The sequence below is a fragment of the Cetorhinus maximus genome, unplaced genomic scaffold (assembly GCF_964194155.1).
Source record: "Cetorhinus maximus unplaced genomic scaffold, sCetMax3.hap1.1 HAP1_SCAFFOLD_392, whole genome shotgun sequence".
Lineage (NCBI taxonomy): Eukaryota > Metazoa > Chordata > Chondrichthyes > Lamniformes > Cetorhinidae > Cetorhinus > Cetorhinus maximus.
The window spans coordinates 360,493-380,898 of record NW_027596338.1 but is presented as its reverse complement, the minus strand read 5'-3'; the positions used below and the strand labels follow the sequence as shown (position 1 = coordinate 380,898).

General features: G+C 44.3%; 1 protein-coding gene across 1 annotated transcript; it reads left to right on the top strand.

Moving 5' to 3' along the window:
- Positions 1–4,639: 4,639 nt before the first annotated feature.
- On the top strand, positions 4,640–13,054 carry LOC144673599 (uncharacterized). Its single transcript, XM_078535349.1, has 3 exons — positions 4,640–4,682; positions 9,641–9,988; positions 12,741–13,054. Exons 1-3 carry the CDS (start codon positions 4,640–4,642, stop codon positions 13,052–13,054), a joined length of 705 nt encoding a protein of 234 aa, XP_078391475.1.
- Positions 13,055–20,406: the final 7,352 nt, after the last annotated feature.

The following is a 20,406-nucleotide window of genomic DNA, read 5'->3' as shown; positions in this document are numbered from 1 at the left end:
GTGGAAAGAACATTAAAGGTCGATTTTCAGTCATTCGAAAAATACCCAAGAATATAGCTGCTTTCACCTTGTTTGTGATTCAGGTCGCTGACAACCCCGTGTATTACTGTGTGCTGAGACCCTCAGTGAGAAAGGCCTCGGGACAACTCGCACCGTTCCAGTGTTTTGTGAGATCAGTGAAAATAAGATTCATTAAATTCGGCCACCAGGTGGCGCATCAGGCCGTGGATTCCCACCTCCTGACAGATACTTTCTTAAAAATACTTGAGGAGAAATTGCGTTTGATCTCGTATTTATGCCCATTAGTATGAGGTTTACTTAGAGACCCATAATTGGGAACTTTATTTCAATGTTACTCAACAGCCCAGCTCCAGTACATTGGGATGGGATGCCCAGTTGTTCTGTTCCCCACGACAGATTCAGCCCCTTGTTTAAACTGATTTCAACTATGAAGGTATCTGTAATTACAGAATAATACAACAATTCCCTAATTCTTGTCGCCAGACTGTTTTCCCCAGATTTGAAATGAGCATGAACGTAACACAGTTCTTACAGACCGGCAGAATTATATAATTTCTGTTGAGCGCATTAGTCTTGAATTCAGCTCACTATAGATAGATTTTACGAGTGACAACAGTGCCCGCGGCCGCCTCCCCCATAGTACTGTTTGTTTCTCTCGCTCTGACCTTCCTTGCCTTTCCTGTGATTTGGAAAGTTGTTTTCCACTGTTCCTGGTTTGACGTTGGTTGGATCAACAGTACAGTGCGCCGGGGATCGGCACTTCTGCCCTGACAGAGGATTTGGCGGACTGTCAAGTTACAGACTCAGGGAGCATCATGGGGAATTACATCACACCCGGTCCTCGTCATTTTATCACTTCTTAGTAAGTATTTCCTTCCCAGAAAAAATCCGTTATCCCCCTGACTGTTGTAACCCACATGTTATTAATTGTAAGGTGATGCTGCTAATGATGAAGCTACTTGAAATGATGGTGATGATGATCCTGATATTGATGACATCTACCCAACTACTTTATATTAGGATGGAGCCATCCAGACACAGTGATCGGGTCGGTTGCTGAAATGATGCCGAAGCTGAAATGATGCCGAAGCTGAAATGATGCCGAAGACGGCAGTAACACCACGTGATCGGCATCTTCAAAACAAATCTCCATAACCATACAAAGAGTCATACGCACTCGAAACGTTAACTGTATTCCTCTCCGCAGATGCTGTCAGACCTGCTGAATTTTTCCAGCTATTTTTATTTTTGCTCCATAACCATTTGTTCTGGTATAGTCAGCAGCCCGGGCAACATCCACAGCTCCCGAATAATCTGATCGGTGAGAATGAAAACAAGAAGACAGACATTGTTGGTCAATTCTCTTCTACATTTAACAGATATACCAAGATAACGGAGCTAAGGCTCTGATCTGCGACGCAGCCGAGCATTTCTGTGCACAAGCCCCACGGCAGAGATACGGCGGATCCCTGTCAAAATGCCAGAACGAGCGGCTCAGTTAATGCTCAGCAGAGGGCGCTCGAACACCGGGAAACAAGGGCAAATATTCAGCCTTAGTGTCAGATTCAGGCGGAGCTTCCTTAAAGGAGCAAGAAACCGCAACATTCTGTTGGGCCATGACCTCCGAGCTCCAAGGCCGTGTAAGTGGAAGATACACCAAAGATGCGCCGGGGAACACCCCGCCCGGAGTTCCGAGGCAAGGTTTGCACGGCAATTGTCCGGGATGTGGAAACTTCCCATGGGCAATTGCTCCGTACTGGGAACAAACAGAAAATACAATTTACATTGCAAACCTTGAATGGTTCCGATTGTCCTATACCAAGTCTTGCCCAGGAAAAGTTAGAATTAAAACCACTTCTAGCTTCTGGGTAACTTTGTACAGAGCCACACTGACTCCCACGAGTCTCCTTCCACACCCCCGAACTCCCAGTGAGTCCCCCCACCTCTCAGATTCCAACTCCCCCCACGGGACACCCCGAACCCCCGAACCCCCAGGGGACTCCCCGCACCTCACGACTACTCTCAGCCGCCCAAACCCAGCTCCTTATATAAAGAAAGTCCAGCGAATTCAGTAAATAGACGGAGAATTTCTCACCGCCTGGCAGCGGGGGATCCTGTGGATTGTAAACGGAAGAGGGAGACGGAGAGAAAGGAGCATAAATGAAAGCAGAAATGATATAAATAAATCGAGTTAACAAATCCAAGCAGGAAGTAGAAAAGGACAGAGCGGGTTAAAATTATTGAATCGTGCGATGGCAGTGATTGAAAGGAAGATCTGAACATTGTCCCTGTGCACGCGAGTGCCGCCTGCTCCACATTGGGTCAGTCCCACACTTTATACCGAGTGTTTAAAACCTGAACAATATTCCGGTGTCAGTGAGTGAAACCACCACCTTCTGCCGCCGCCTCCACCATCACCGTCGTATATCGGCTCAGTGCCTCTCTGGCCTCAATGGTTAAAGGCCTGAGAGATTTAGCTGTGAAGATCAGCGAATGAGGTCCCCATGGTGAATTATTTCAGTGCCGTCTGCTCTCACTAGTCAAAGATTTGAAAGATTGAGCAGTGACAGGCGAATGTGTCCCTCGTCTACGGATTAGCCCTGTGTCTGTCTGTGTGCTTTCAGACACCTACACAATGCCGAATATAAAGATGAGACGAAGAACGATGGGCGATGCATAGGGAGTTTGATAAAAATGAGACTCAGTATGGTGATAATGCAGAGAAACACTAACAGAGGGGCATAAATGAAGGTGAGATTGATTACATTGAGTGATAGAGAGACATATTAACAGAGAGAGATGTATAATGCTGAGGTGAGGACAGAATAGCAAAAGGGTATTGATGCAGAAATGTATGTATAACTATAAATGTACAGAAAGTAAACAGTTGATAATGGCTATTCTCCGATATGACATTTGGTGCTGTGAACTGCGGGAAAGGGATCATCACTGCCCTGTATAATACAAATGGACAAGAGAGACTAACGCTGACTGAAGTTCTGGGACGCACACACAGTCTGTAGACTCCTCAGTGACACCAGAAAGCATGAAAATTGGAGAATCCTGGAGATTTTAATCAGGAAAATGGGGATGACGCTAAAGGAAACAATGGGAAACAAAGGCAAACATTAGCACACAGCTAACAGAAAAAAACAGCAAGTTAAAATAAAACAAACTTGTGGTATAGGAATCTGAGCACCTTTATTGTGACTTGAGTGACGGCCACCTCAGTGCATGAGCTCAGTGCCTGGTTGTACACAGTTACTCAAGGATGAAGCAATACTCATTTATTAGTGCACGGTACAATCCCTCTGTTTATATTAAACCAGAGGTCACCTCATTTATTACTGCACTGCACTGTTACACTAGATGATGTCTCAGCTATTACTGCATTAGATATGCCTCCACTTATGTTAGACGAGACCCTATTTTTGTTATTACTGACTACAACATTTTAATGCTTATGTTTATATTACACTAGACACTGCCCTAATCGAACTACACGAGACCACATCTCACTTTATATTGCATTCGTTCCTTTTATCAGTTATTTGCAATAGATTGCATCTTTGTCAATGTGATCCTCGGTCATATCTCAGTTCTTATTGCAAGAGGTCATCTCCATTAGTGTTAAGCAACATCCTGTCTCAGTATTACACAATATAATGTCACTCTTTATATTACAATAGCCTGTGTCTCTGTTGACGGTACATGAGACCCAATCTCATTTATTTCGGCATTACACATGCTTCTGCTTGCATTACGCTGGAGCATGCATGAATTACTACTGCTTAAAAAGACTTTGAAGTGTTCGATCAGCCATGATTGTATTGAATGGCGGAGCAGACTCGACGGGCTGAATGGCCTTCTCCTGTTCGTATGTTCCTATGCTTCCAGATCCCGTACTATTGGCATTATTCCGAAGCAGACACTAGCCACCTAGCCAAGTAAGGTAACGAGCTGCTACTTAGTCTTTGTGTATGTTGTGTATATCTGCCAGGATATTGGTAATGTCACTGCACTCCCTCATATTGTAACCTGGCCCCCAGTTGCCGGGCCAGGAAAGATGCCGAGTCTGAGGCGACGACCTTCAGATCAGGAGTCTAACTGAGGTCCCGCCAGTCCGTTCAGGGCGATGTTAAACAATGTCCAGAATATTGGAATAGGAGCGGGGCGGGGGGATTCTCCTGGTGCCCTGGGCCCACATTCCACCTTTAACAAACACCACCCAATACAAACACATGCACCGACCTCCCAGTCCATCTCTGTGGGGAAAGGAAGGCGGCAGCACAACTGGCAGAAAGAAAAGCTCCCCTCCCCCACCCCTGTACACCAGAGTATTGTGGGAGGGGCTTTCACATCCGGATCACAATCCAAATGTAGAGTCAGAAAATTGCAGCCTCCTTTTATAAAACTGTCTCTTATTCACACAACACTTAGCCAGCGACCCGGGAACCGTGCGGCCCATCAATAATCTCAGCGGATCTGCCCTGTGCAAATCAACTCGATCCCCCTAAAGTATTTCAGTCCAGCTCTGAGGTCCGGTCTCCCAATGCAGTCCAGGGCTGCAGTCTCCTACTCCCCGTCATATAAACCCTCAGCTCCAGGCAGCAGAACGATGGGAATCCTTCTTGTTTTCATCCTGTGTGTCTGTTTACCCCGTGAGTACCGATCAAACAAACCGACATTGTGTGGATTTAATATAAAGCTGCCCGAGCCCATCCCAATTACAGACATTGTCTGGGGTTTTAACCGTTCTGTAGTTCGGCTCTGATGGTCCATTAAACTCTCTCTGTTTAATTTCCAGGCTCTTTCAGTCAGTCAGTGACACAGACCCCGGCAGCGGTGACCAGAAAGGAGTGTCAGTCTCTGACCATCACCTGTGTTTTCTCCGGTGCTTCGCGGAATTATTTTCAAGGGGGACATTTCTTCAGACAAACCCAGGCCGGGACAGAGCGGGAGCGGATCTCCAGCGGGGGGAGATTTGTTGTGTCGGTGAATAAACCACAAACGACATTTTCGCTGGAAATTCGGAATGTGAGAGTTGAGGACACCACCATCTATTACTGTAAAGCTCAGTACGGCAGCGCACAGTGATGGGTCTCGGCTTCCCGCGATACAAAAACTCTTACTGCAGATTATCACAGAAACAAAAGAAAAAGCGGAGTTAATCTGCAGTTAAACCCCCACAGTTCTGCTTCACACTGTCTGCCCCACAGTCTAGTTTATAATGAGATTGGGTTATTGCCGTTAACATCTTGAGCTTTATAACTGCCGAGTGTGTGCGGATGGTGATGTCTTTCCCGGGATTGGTGTCAGTGAATGGGGATTGGGAATGACTGATCCCGATTACAAGCCCCGAACACCAGATGTGATCCTCGTCTAACAGCTGGAAAGGGGAACCACAGTCCCATCTGTTTAACTAAAGTCCCCACATCTCACCAAGGTCCCAGGGGAGTTTAAACTGACTTGTAACACTGTGTGAGCGTATGGGGAACTCACAACGTGAGAAACCTGAGCAAATACCTCTGTACAATTAAAATATAAATTACTTAGGCAAAGATGGTGAATTGTCGGGTTGATGTTATTATCGCTGGAACCTGGTTACATTTCATTGTAATTTCCACCATTCAGTTATCTTTCTTTGATATTTTTGTTGGTTTACATGAAGCGAACATTTCGTTCCCAGGACCATTTACTCAGAGCTCAGGGCCTCACAAAGAACAGTTTGAACCGACAGAGACGTTCAAACATTGAATATTGTTTATTTATTTAAACCCGCTGAATAATTGAGCAGCTTATACTGTCTGATGATGATTTCCCGGCAGGTTGAGGTGTCGGTGGTTGTTGTACCGGGGAGACTGTGAGCGGTGTCACTGTGGAGGTATACCAAATATGCGGATGGATGCGGGACGGTGGTGACTGTCACAGCCGGTAAGTGACTCCAAACCCCGCCGGGTTACAGCCTGTCCCGGGTAATGTTCACCGACAGTTTATTATTGATATCAGTGGAGTTTGGGTGGGATGTGTGTGTTGACGGAATCGGGACCATTATTGGTTTAACGGGCACATCGAGGACAACATCAACATCACGGACTCTCACACTCTGAATCGCTTTGAATGAGCGCAGATTGTTGACAATCCGGACTCCACTCCCGGTGTTAACTGTGATCGAGGGAGCTCTGTCTGTCCCTTAGAGCCCGGGAGCGGGGTCACAGAGCTCTCTCTTGGGCAGCAGATTGCAGTCCGAGCCGCGCAATGTGAATGAAGCACCGGGTCAATAAACTCAACACAACTGCGACCAGTTCGGATACCTGCAACGGCTCGTTCTGTACCTGACCCGGGAGAGAAACGGGAGGGTGACACAACGGACTCCAGATAAAAGAGGTCCTGATGTGGGTCCAGATGGAATTTTATTATTAGACAATCAGTGACTGAAATTAGTGACATTGTCCCCGCCATTTTTTCCATTGCCTTCATATAACCATATTTTCCGCCCTCAGACCGAATGTGAAAGTTTGGAACTGCAGACAATTCTCTATATTGTCTGTCGATGTTTGAGACATGGGATTGCTGTAATTTATCTGTATCCCTGGTTACTGTGAATTAAAACAGCACAGTGCAGTGAGACCGTCAGCATGATGTATTAAACATATAAAGAAGAATATTAATATAAGGAAACAATTATAAACTGGGGGAATGTTCATTTAGAAGCATCAATAAATAATTCATCGAAAGGGAGAGAAGTATTGGATGATCTCTGCGCCATTCAACGTACAATCCAAGCCCAGGGTGTTGGGTGACGTGTATGGAGGAAATGACTGTAATGGACTCCAGTCTGGAATTCTGAGTAAAGTTTTGGTCTCTTTATTTAAGGAAGGATCTACTTGCCTTGGAGGGAGTGCAACAAAGATTCATGGGACTGATTCCTGAGATAAAGGGATTGTCCAAAAAGAAGAGATTGAGTAGTCTGGGCCTATGTTCGCTCGAGCTTAGAGGGATGAGATGTAATTTCATGAGAACATCTAACACCCAGGACAGGATAGATTCCGTGTGGGTGTTTTCCCCGACTGGGAAGCCTATAACTAGGGGTCATAGTTTCAGAATAAGGATTAGGCCATTAGAACGGAGAAGAAGAGATATTTCTTCAGTCAAACCACTGTTGTGAATCGCTGACATTCTCAACTTCAGAGAACTGTGTATGCTCAGTGGTTGAGTGTATGAAAGGAAGTGTTCAGTGGATTTCTGGATGCTAAAAGAATCAAGGGATATGGGGTCATTGCGGCAAAGTGATGTTGAGCTAGGAGATGAGTCAGGATATTATTGAATGGAGGAAAAGATTTGAAAGGTGATGTGGCTGCTCCTGCTTCTGTTTGTTATATCAAACTCTTAGATTTTTTACATTTCTGAGAAAAGAAATCAGGAGCAATCCATATCTCTGTGGAGAGGTTGAACAGGCCGGGCCTCTTGTCTCTGGGGAACAGAGAAGCAGGAGGAGTATTCACAGAAATCATTTAAATAATTAATGGATTTCAATGAGGTGTTTGTGGAATCGCTGTTTATTTGTGGGTGTGTCGAGAGCAATGTACCATAAATATAAGATAGTCACTAAAATAACAAATAAAGACGTTAAGAAGAAGGAATATAAAAAGCAGGCAGGTCAGGCTGTGGAACTTGCTGCCGCAGGGAGTGGTTGGAGCAGATAGTATTGATACATTTATGGAAAGACTTGAAAATACAGGAGGGAGAACGGGACAGACTGACTCAGGGAGCTGACTGGAATGGTCAATCAGATTTCGGGCGGATGGCAACCCCGAACCAACCCGTCCGCAGCAAATGCACATGGATAAATCATTTGAGCCGAATGGATGATTCTGTGTTAAGTGAAATTTAGCGAAAGCTCCGCCCAGAGAGCTCGCCAATCAGTCAATGTGCGGAAAGAATTGAAATTGTCAGAGAGACGGAAGAGGCAGTTCCCAGTGAGTAACAGTAAAACCAATCCGGAAACTGAACAGACTGAATCCAACCGGCAACTGAGAGAGTTTGGGACAAGTTCCCACGATTGCTACGTTTCCATGCAAGAAGCGCAAACTGTACAAAGGAAATGTCGAAAGAAAATCAAACTAAATGTAAATATATCAAAATAAATGGAATTGGAGAAAAATGAAAACTATTGATAGAAGAAATCATGTTTTTTTCAATCGAATATTGATTGAAAAATGTTCAGTCAATATTTCTCCTTCCGATTACTTTTAAAGAATCGTGGCCTCTTAAAATTAAACTGCTACAATCTGAGTGTTGGTAATCATGATGCCAAAATATAGCCGCGGTCCCACATTGCAGACGGTGATTCGGGTGATCGGCCACATCGCCCTCTCAGAATTCATGTTTCACGAAGATCACTGTCACTACCTGGTGAAGGGACCTTTCATTGTATTAAATGTGCTTTAAAATACAAGTTGTATTTTTGGTAGCTGTGAGGCAAAACATGTTTATGTCATGCGCTGTTCTGCGCTGAATCAGGCCAGTAGCATTCAAAATCAGAAGGAAATTGGACAATATTTAACGTGCAAAACATGTGTATGAAGCAAAGAGGTCTTTTCAGGTATTTTTTTACTGTTTCGATGAATCAGATGAGATTTATGTCTTTGATTACACATTGGGGATCAGCGGCAGGTGATGTGGAGAGTTCATTCTTTGTGGTCATTATGTACTTCTGCCTGAATATTTGCAAAGTCACTGGACTGTCTCACATTGAAACCTGATCCTCAGTCGCTGGAACCGGCTGATCTAAAGCTCCTTCGCTTAGACCAGACGTTCAACTGAAGTCCCACCAGGCATTTCAGAGAGATGTTTAATAATTTCCGGCGCAGCCAGCTCTGAAGAAACGTTAATTCTGTTTCACTCTCCACAGATGCTGACAGACTTACCGAGTTTTTTCCAGCACATTCTGTTTTTTCATGACAGTTGGAATAATATTGGGGAAGGAGGGAATATCCCACATCCCACCCTCATAAAATACCACTTACCAAACACACATGGACGAATCTACCAGCTCATTACTGTGGGGGAATGAGGGTGGTAGACTTCACTAACGGAAACAACCCCAACTCACCCCTCCAACCCCGCAGGACACTGTACATCAGAAAAATAGGAGAGGGGGCTTCACATCAGGCTTATTGACCCCAATGAAGCAGCATGAAACTGCAGTTTCCATTTCTAAATATGTCACTTTATCACGCAACACAGGACCAGAGAGATGGGAACCGTGTGGCCCGTCAATGCTCCGCGGGACACTGTCCTCTGCAAAGAAACTCTACCCTCTAAGGTCTTTCAGTCCAGCTCTGAGGTCCGGCCTCCCAGACCAGTCTGGGGCTGCAGTCTCCTACTCCCCGTCATATAAACCCTCAGCTCCGGTCAGCATAACGATAAGAATACTCTTTGTGTTCACCCTGTGTGTCTGTTTACCCCGTGAGTACAGATCAAACAAACCGACATTGTGTGGATTTAATATAAAGCTGCCCGAGACCATCCCAATTACAGACACTATCTAGGGTTTTAACCCCGTTCTGTGGTTCGGCTCTGATGGTACATTAAACTCTCTCTGTTTAATTTCTAGGCTCTTTCAGTCAGTCAGTGACACAGACCCCTGCAGTGGTGACCAGAAAGGAGTGTCAGTCTCTCATCATCACTTGCGTTTTCTATGGTAATTCTCATAGTTTAGAGAACGGCCATTTCTTCAGACAAACCCAGACCGGGACAGAGCGGGAAAGGATCTCCAGCGGAGGGAGATTTGTTGTGTCGGTGAATAAAGCAGAAAAGACATTTTCGCTGGAAATTCGAGATTTGACAGTTGAAGACACCGCCACCTATTACTGTAAAGCTCAGTACAGATATAGATGTGGGAGCACCGTTTCGAAAGATGCTTATGAAGATGGATCCGGGACGGTGTTGGCTGTCACTGCCGGTAAGTGACACCAAACCGCCATGTGTTACAGACTATCCAGCGTAATGTTCACATTGGGGAGGGGGTGGTCTAGTTGTTATGCCTTTGGACTAGTATTCCAGAGGCCAAGGCCCAAGAGCTGGGATCTCGGGTTCAAACCCCACCAACAGCAACTGGCCGAATTATAAATCAAATAATATAAACCAGTGCAATTTAAAGCTCATGATCATGAAACCATTGCTGGTTCACTAATGTCCTTTAGCGAATGGAACCTGGTCTAACCCAAATGCGACTCCAGACACAGAGCAATGTAATTTACTCTTCAATGCTCCCTGAACTGATGGCCTAGTCACTCAGATGAATGAAATCGTTACGAAGCCTGAAATAAAAACTAATGAAACCCGGACCCACCACTCGGCATAGCACCTGCTATCGACCCAGGCACCCGAAATGACCATAGCCAAACCCAGCAATGTCCTCCAAACTCTGGAGGCTTGTGCCAAAATTGGGAGTGCTGTCTCACAGTTTAACAAGCAACAGCCTGATAGGGTCACACTCACGGAATCATTCCTTATAGACAATGCCTTATAGACCACCTTCACTATCCCTGTGTGTGTCCTGTGCCACCAGCAGGACAGGCCCAGAGACAGCGGCACAGTGATATACAGTCTGCAGGGAGTTGCCCCTGGGAGTCCTCAATTTGGCTCCAGGCCCCATGAAGTCTCATGGCATCTGGTCAAAGATGGGCAAGGATACCTCCTGCTGTTTACCATCTATCTCCAGCTGAGCAGATGAATCAGTTTTGTCACTTATTGATCATCAAGATCAATGTGAGCGGCAAAGACTGTAATGGACCCCAGTCTGGATGCTGTGTGAAATTTTGCACTCATTATTAAGAAAGGATCTACACGCTTTGAAGGAAGTGAACAAAGGTTCATCAGACTGCTTCCTGAGTTAAAGGGATTGTCCTATGAGAAGCGATTAAGTAGTCGAAGCATATATTCCCTAGAGTTTAGAGGAATAACTGTTGATATAATTGGAACATAAAGCATTCTTAAGGGACTTGACTGGCAGATTCTGGGTTGGTGTTTCTCCAGGCTGGGCAGCCTATAACTAGGGGTCACAGTTTCAGATTACACTCAGTGTTGAGTGTATTCAAGACAGTGTTCGATAGATGTTTGGACTCTGAAAAGAATCAAGGGATATGGGGACAGTGTGGGAATGTGATGTTGAAGAAGGAGATCAGCCACGATATTATTGAATGGCAGAGAATGTTTGAAAGGTGTCATGGTGGCGCCTGCTTCTATTTCTTATATTATCTGCTTTGATTTCTTGCACTTTTGAGAAAAGAAATAAGGAACAATCGACATTTCACGGGAGAGGGTGAGCAGGCTGGGCATCTATCCTCTGGGAAACATAGAACCCCGAGGAGAATTCGGAGAAATCTTTCAAATTATGAATGAGTTCACTGGGGTTGGATGTTGAGCTACTGTTTATTTGTGGGTGATTCCAGAGCAATGGGCCATCAAATACATGCTCCTCACTAACAGAACAAATCAGGATGTTAAGAAAAATAAATTTAAACAAAGACCCTTCAGAATTTGAAAGTTGCTGCCACCGGGAGCAGATAGTAATGATGTATTTGGGGAAAGGCTTGAAAATACAGGAGGGAGAGCGGGACAGGCGGACACAGGGAGCTGGATAGAAATGGGGAGTCAGTTTTCGGGCGGGGCAGGTTGATCTGAAGTGTACACACAGCCATGACTCAGCTGGACCGAATAGCGTTTTCATCTCCTGCAGAACCTGTACAATGTAAAACTTAGAGAAAACTCCGCTCAGAGAACGCGGAGAGAATCAGTCAATGGACGGAAAGAATTGAAATTGTCAGAGAGCGGGAAGAGGCAGCTCCCAGTGAGTAATAGCAAAACCACAGTGGAAAGTGAACAGACTGAACCCAACCGACAGCTGAGAGAGTTTGGGACAAGTTCCCACGATTGTAAGAAGCGCTAACAGCACAAAGTAAATGTAAAAATAAAGGGGAACGGAATGGAAATATTTCAAATTAAACGGAAATGGAGAAAATTGGATCCTGTTGATGGATGAAAATAGGGAAATGGAACGAACGGCAGATTGAAACTCCAGAGCAGTGTTGAATTGCATGTATTTGACCTTTGACCATTGATGTTCACGATCAGTTTGGCCCAATCGGATCATGAATCTCATCGCTTTTTGTTGGACCTTGCTGTGCGCAGTTATGCAACGCAGCTTTGTCATTCTCGATCAATTATTTTTGGAAGCTGATTACGTCATTGATAATAAAACATTCCTTCGGGTTTGTCTCTCACCAAGCAAAATAGAAATAGAAATTTAATGTTCTTCATTGAAACATACTGCACGGAAGGATGGAAGTAGGGCACTTATGTATGGGCTGGCCTTTTAAAAGACCAACCCAATTGTCCCCACTACCCAGGCATTTTTCCCGTATTTTCCCCGCATTATTTTCCTGTTCCTGCACAGATCCATCATCCTTTTGAAAGTTGCTGTTGAATCTGCTCCTACCATCCATTCTCACCGTGCATTAAAGGTCGGAAGAATTTGCTTTGTAAAATAAATGATTATCCTCATGTATCATCTTGACCACATTTAATAACCGTGAATACGGTTCGAACAGCCACAAAGTCAAGACAATTTCCGCAAAATCAAGAGCTATTAACAAATTCCCCCGGGTAAACAGTGGTTAAGCCAACAATAATATTTATTTTTTACCCTACAGATTCCAGTTCTCTGGTATCCCGGAGTCCGCATCTCCAAACCTCTGCTGCCGGTGACACCGTTACTCTAAGCTGTGAATATTCAGGGCTCCGTCAGTACACAGTACACTGGTACCGTCAGTCCCCAGGACTGGCTCCGGAATATTTGCTTCAGAGACACACTTCAGGAGAGGAGAATAAAGAAAACGCTGCCGGGGGTAGAATTTCTGCTTTTATCGATCCTGCCGAGAAAAGCCGCCGGCTAAAGATCTCCAAACTACAATTGAGCGACTCCGCTATGTATTACTGTGCACTGAGTCGGCGGAAAGCACAGTGATACAGAGCACGGAGAGAGCTGTACAAAAACCTGAACATGATGGGAATACAGACACACAGTGATACAGAGCACGGACAGAGCTGTACAAAAACCTGAACATGATGGGAATACAGACACACAGTGATACAGAGCATGGAGATAGCTGTACGAAAAGCTGAACAAGGTGGGAATTGCACTGCCTCCATAACTCACCATGATGCTCGGTGGACCCTGAAACACGGGCCCCATCTCTCTCTCTCTTCCTCTCTCTCTTTGTATTTGTGTCAATCTGAAGCTTTTTTATTTCTATCTCTCTATCACTGAATTGATGTGTGTCTTGAAGGGAGTTGAAAAAAGAAATATGCAGGCAAATTAAAGAATATAGTAGCAAACAGAATATTAATAATAGGGATGCACTACCTAGTATTATTTCCCCAAAAGAAGTAGGTAAAGGGGCGAAGGGAATTGAGTTCCTACAATGTGCACTGTTGTCTTTATAAAGCCAAACGTAAAAAAAAACAGCAAGGTAATGGGGAATGAAACAAATCAGGAAGAGAAGTAAAGGCAGGGGAACACCTTGGCATTGCTGACCATAACATAATATGCTTTAAGATGAGGATAGGGATGGATAAAGTTTTGGTGGAAACCAACTAACCATCTGGTTGATTGAACGGTGGGTAGGTAATCCCATTGAAGCGGGATGGTCGATTGATTGAGGTAATGAACATGAAATTCAACAAACAAATGCTCACGTGCTTTTGAACTCCATTCCTGGGAGTTTGTTTCCCAGTGCTGCTCCTATTTTTGTTGATTAAGGAAAATGGTAAGTTAATGAAGTTAATGGGCAGACCAACTTTGTAAATGCCGAGCAGGCTCGAGGGGCTGAATGGCCTTCGCCTGTTCCTATACAGAAATATCATGTCTCCAGATGCTGATGTAGGTTTTGGCCGAAAGAGAGAGATGCAGAGACGGGGAGAGTCAGAGACACAGAAAAAGAGAATGATGGGCTGACAGGGAAATAACGAACAATTTATTTTAAAAAAGACATTTTGGCAGAGTGTGTGACAATGATGGATGAGTTGAGGGGTTTAGAAGACGATCTTGGAAAGCCAGTTATTGATGCTTGAAGACTTGGGATTTAATTGAAGGCAATTAGGATTAAACACATTAAATACTGTAGTATTTAACAAAACAATGTCACACAATGGGCGGGTGGATGAACCCCTCCTATTTCTGTGCTACACCTCCCCATTTTCTTATTGTTCAATAAGAAAAATTAATAAATAAAAGGAGATGAGGGGGGAATGCTAGAGACTGCTGCTCTTAACAACCACATGTTCTAACCTTCTAACCTCAATGCCTGAGAGACGTGCAGCTGTTAACCGTTTTCACTGTTCAGTTTCTTAATTCCACACAGAACAGTTAAACGAGCAGTGCGGTCGCTGACAGTTCGATGTTCGTTGATCAGCAGAACCGGATTTAGTCACATTGAAATCACACAATGGGACAGAATTAAAACACAATTTGCTGGACATCAGAAATTGAACCGGAGGATTTTATAGAATGAGCTGCGGGCTCTCTCTTTTTGTCTGCATGTTTCTCTCTGCCTCTATATCTTTCTAAATCTGTCCCCGTCTCTGTCTGTGCCTCTCTCCTTTTGTCAATCGCTATCTCCTCTTTCTAAATTTCTGCCTTTGGCTGTGGCACCCTCCGTTGTCTCTCACAATCTCTCTCGCCCCCTCTCTCTCACTCGCTCTCTCAAAAAAACACACACACACACAGACTTTCTGTTCTCCTCGTCAATATTTGTCTCCATCCTCTGTATCTTTCTCAGTGTCTCGGCATATTTTCCTCCCTTTCTCTCCCTCTGTCTCTCACTTTCTATCTTTCTTTCTACTTTTCCTTGTCTTTCGCTTTCCCTATAACAGGCTCTTCTCTCATTGTTTCCAACAGAAAGTTACAGTTCTCCCTTTTTTGTTCAGAATCTGAAACATTCGCAAACTGCCAATTAACCTTTTAAACTCCGGATTCAAATTTACAACCGGAAACCGGCGGTTTCTGATTCTGGTGCTGTCAGAGGTGAAGATTCAGTGTTCACAAACTGAACTCCCACCATTCAGGTTATATTGCAACCCAGCCATAGTTTCCGTACGGGGCCTGAATTAGTTTGTATCACTGAATATTCAGCACACAGTAGTAAATTCCACTGTCACTCAGCTCTACATCTGTCAGGGTTAACCTGAAAAAACGACCAGACATTCGGAGTGTTGAAGAGATTCGGCCTCCCACACGCGCTGCACAGACCTTCGAATAGTTAATGAACAGAAAGCAAATGGATGTTTAGATATTGGAGACATTAATGGATACTCGTTCCCTTCCTTCATCCCACCATTATAAAATGAGGCCATTCAGTACATCGTGTCTGTGCAGTCTCTTTGGCAGAGGTGTAAAATTGCACCCACTCCACTGTTCACTCCCCTTTGCCTTGCAAAGGTTTCCATTTCAAGTAGTTACCCAATTATGTTTTTGACAGTTGATATTGAAAATGCTTCCTCCAACCTATCCGGCAGCGCATTCCACAACACAAAAACTCAATGTGTAAATAAATGGCTGCTCAGGGTGCCTCTGATTCTTTTGCAATTTAATTACAATCCAAGTCCTCTGATTACGGAGCTTTCCGCTGCTGGATGCAACTTCCCTTATTTATTCAACCAAAACAACTCATATTTGTCAATATCTCCATCAAACATTCTCTCAATCTTTTAAGTTCTACACAGAACAGCCGCAGATTCTCCAGTCTCTCCAAAATCTAAAGCCCCTCATCAGTTGTACCTTCCCAATAAATCTCTCCCACACCTTCTCCAAGACGCTCAAATCATTCATCAAATGTGGTTCCAATATTTGTACACAACAGTCCAACTGAGGCCTTACCAGCTTGGTAGAAATGTTTAGCATAGCATCCTGATCCTCTTGGAAAAAACCAAGAATTTAAAATGTTATTGAGAGAAGTCTCAGCCTTCACTACCAACTTCAAACTATTGTGCACATTACATCATATCCATCTCTCTGTTCCTACAGCGCCGATCAACTTGCAGCATTTAGTTTATATCAGATATCCTCATTCATCCCACCAAAATGCATCACTTCACACTTCTCCAGCTTAAATTCAATCTGGTATGTGCCTGGCAAATTGGAATCTCCACGTCCTCCTGAGGTTTGTTACCGTCTGCCTCATTGTTTATTACAAACTGAGACCCCTGTCATCTGCAAAATCTGAGTAACTATACCAGCGGATAGGTTATTACATTATTATGCTTATATGGCTATAACTTGAGTGGAATGTGCAACGAGACCTTGGTATCCTCGTACACCAGTCGCTGAAGGTACCATGCAGGTGCAGCAGGCGGCAAAGAAGGCAAATGGTATGTTGGCCTTCATTGCGAGAGGATTCGAGTAGAGGAGCAGGGATGTCTTGCTGCACTTATACAGGACCTTGGTGAGACCACACTTGGAATATTGTGTGCAGTTTTGGTCTCCTTATCTGAGGAAGGGAGTGCAGCGAAGGTTTACCAGGCTGATTCCTGGGAAGGCGGGACTGACATATGAGGAGAGATTGAGTCCGTTAGGATTATATTCACTGGAATTCAGAAGAATTAGGGGGGATCTCATAGAAACCTATAAAATTCTAACAAGACTTGACAGTGTAGATGCAGGGAAGATGTCTCCGATGGTGGGGGAGTCCAGAACCAGGGGTCACAGTGTGAGGATACGGGATAGACCATTTAGGAATGAGATGAGGAGAAATTTATTCACCCAGAGAGTGGTGATCCTGTGGAATTCGCTACCACAGAAAGTAGTTGAGACCAAAGCATTGAATATTTTCAAGAAGGACTTAGATATAGCTCTTGGGGCGAAAGGGATTCAAGGATATGGGGAGAAAGCGGTAGCAGGCTATTGAGTTGGATGATCAGCCATGTTCATCGTGAATGGCGGGGCAGGCTCGAAGGGCCGAATGGGCATCCCCTGCTCCTATTTTTTATGTTTCTATGTTTACTGGATTACGGTTTACATATAATTATTATGCATAAATCACTGGCCCAAGTATCGAAGTTTAAGGAAGGCAGTTGTAAACTTCATCCAAATTAAAATGAGCAATCGATTAGATCCATCCAGCTATCCATCCCTCACTCACTTTCACTCCTGTCCAGTCATCTGCACGTCCAGCCATCCTTTCATGTATCAGGCCGTCCGTCCATCTATCTGTCCGTTCATCCATCCATCCATCCATCCATTCATCCATCCATCCATCCATCTGTCCGTCCCTCCGTCCATCCGTCCATCCGCCCGCCCCTCCATCCATCGGTCCATCCATCCATCCGCCCATCCTTCCATGCGTCCATCCGCCCATATGTCCAACCGTCCATCCGTTCATCCATCCATCCTTCCATCCATCTGTCCTTCCGTCCATCCGCCCATCCATCCGTCCATCAATCTTCCATCGATCCATCCATCCGACAACCCATCCATCCGTCCATGCATCCCACATAGTTTATTATTCTCTTCGTCACACCATTACCCTCATTCTGTTCGCACCACATGCCCTCACTGATCAGACGCATGTCTATTTTATGACATATATATATCTTTTTCTCGGTCTCCCTGCTTCTTTCTCTGTCCCTCACCTCATCTTTTTCTCTCCCTGTCTCATTTTCTCTGTCTCACTCTTCCTTTCCCACTGCCTCTTTCTTTCTTTCTCTCTGTCTCTCTTTCACGCTGCTGGTATGAATAGAAATTCGGAATGTCTGGCGAGGAACTACAGATTGACACAGCACCCAGGTATCTGGGTGTCCTCGTACATGAGTCACAAAATGTGAGCATTGGAGAGACTGTTTTAGAATATTGCAACTACACAGAGAGTTGATGAGACCACATTTAAGGTACATTGTACAGTTTTGGTGTCATTATTTAAGGAGTATCATAACGGCATGGAGGTTGTTTAGATAAGGTTCAATAGGATGGTTCCTGGGAACAAGGAGTTGACTTCTGACGAAAAGTTGACCTGGTTGGGCCTATACACATTGGAGTTTTGAAGAATGAGAGGTGATGTTTTGGAAACATATGCGGTTCTCAGCAGAGTCAGAGAATAGATGCTGAGATCGGGGAAGCGAGAACTGGGGCACAAAGTCAAAATAAGAAGTCTCCAACAAAACAGTTTTGAGCAAAAATTACGTCTCTTAGAGGCGTTTATTGATAATTTTCCACGCAGAGAGTAGTAGAGACTGTCATTGAACATACCCAAGGCTGGGTTGGACAGGTTTTTGACCGAAATGGGATGAAAGGTTATAGGCGGCTGGCAGGAAAACGGCGTTAAGACCACAATCAGACAAGAGTGTGGAAAAGGCAGATTCGAACATGCCTTTCAAAAGCCAATTACATGAACAGCTGAAGGAAATCAAATATCAAAGTTATTGAGGAATGTCTGGGTCGAGGGACTTGTTAAATTGTTATTGCAGAGAGAGAATGACAGACAGGCATGAAGAAAGTCACACAGAGAGATGAGCAGAACATACCCGGAGAGGTGGAGAAAGACTAACTGGCGAGAAACAGAACCAGATATAGATAACTGTCGAGTAACTTTAACAGAATGTACATCACTTAGCTTGTGGGGGGTGGTGGTTGAGAGGTGGGGGGGAGGGGGGGTGGTGGGGGGCGGGGTGTTGTGGGGGGTGGCGGTGGGGGCGAGGCTTCCAAACAACTACATATTGTGTGGAGTCAGGATGTCACATTGGAAAGACAGGGAGAACTTTTTGTACGGGCCTGTTGTGGTCTGGTGACGTTGTGTTTTCTATGACATAGCTATACACAGCGTTGTCAGACAATTTCGCCTAGTGAAAGGTTAAGGTGACCGTTCTTGCAGCTTTATGAAAGGTACCATAGAGCAGACGCTTCCCAAATGCGTTTGTTATGACGTGGCAGGTGATGTGTGACAGACGGACCAAATCTACAAGGGAAACTTGGCCACATGACCACAACTGTTTTGCAATTTGTTTTTATTGTGAGAAGTTTTGTGCACTGAATTCAGAAGTAATGAGTCCACTAGTACCTTTAGAGATTAAAAAAAAACTAAATTTAAGCATTTATTAACAAATGAAAAATTTCAAGCACACACATAAGATTGGAGTCAATTAATACTATAACAAATATCAAACTTCCTAATTTACCTGATTTTCGACTACACATCCCCTTTAGGGAACATTCCTAAATAGATTTTAAATTTAAAAAAACAAGCCAGCAAAGCACCCAGTCGACAATAGAATTCCAAAGGGTTTTACCCAACTTTAGCTACTGGACATAGTAGACTTTTGCTCATGTGGCTGGAGGCTTCCCAAGGCTGTTTCACACACTCCTGTTAGATCTTACATACACCCCGCCCCCAACAAAGCCTTTCAGTCCCTTCTATATATGCTTCTCTCTCCTTGATCTGTAAATTCCATTGTTCCATACGTATTTGCAAATTTACTTTCACCATAATATAAAACATTTCATGTTGCCTGTGTGACATCTTTCCTTTTGGGAAAAATAAGCACGCTGCATGTCTTGGTTATCTTGCCAGTTGTAAACATCCGACCAACTCTTTGAAATCCAAACCATTCCTTCACTTATCTAAAATGCAACTTTCCTTCACACCGTATGTGCTAAGACCTCATCCATATTTACTCATTAACATTACACGCACCCTTCTACACCTCACTCATTTCGATAATTTCAAGCTTGCAGTCTATCTGACACCCATTTAACTAAATCATGCAGACAGAATCGTACACACCCACCCCCATAAACCTACTTTACAATAAACCACCATAATATTATAAAAATTGTTATAGTTTTGTGTCATGTTTTTCTGGAACTCAATTTATTTCCAATATATATTGAAGTTTTCGCTCTGGGTACTGAAAATACTTGAGAAAGGAAGGATAAATGTGTGATGTCGAATAATTGCAGTTGAAAGTCACACTGCCTCTGTAACTCACCGTGATGCTCGGTGGATCCTGAAACACGGGCCCCATTTCCTCAGTGGGTTGAATGATTGTGAATATCGGTGTCAAACAGATGAAAGGCAGCATGTTATCAGATTAAGAAAGACACCAGCAACAGAGAGTCAGGCCCACAGCATTAACTTCATAAATCCTAGGCCACATGGTGTTGGGCACAATTCACCCTCCGTGTGAACAGTGGAGATACATGAGGCAGCCGCCTGAAAAATGCACAGGAATTTACATCTCTGCACCCTATGAGTGGAAATGGCAGCTTCGATGACAGACTGACAGGTTGTCCGACATATGTCATTTTTCGTTACCCCCCGAATCAACATC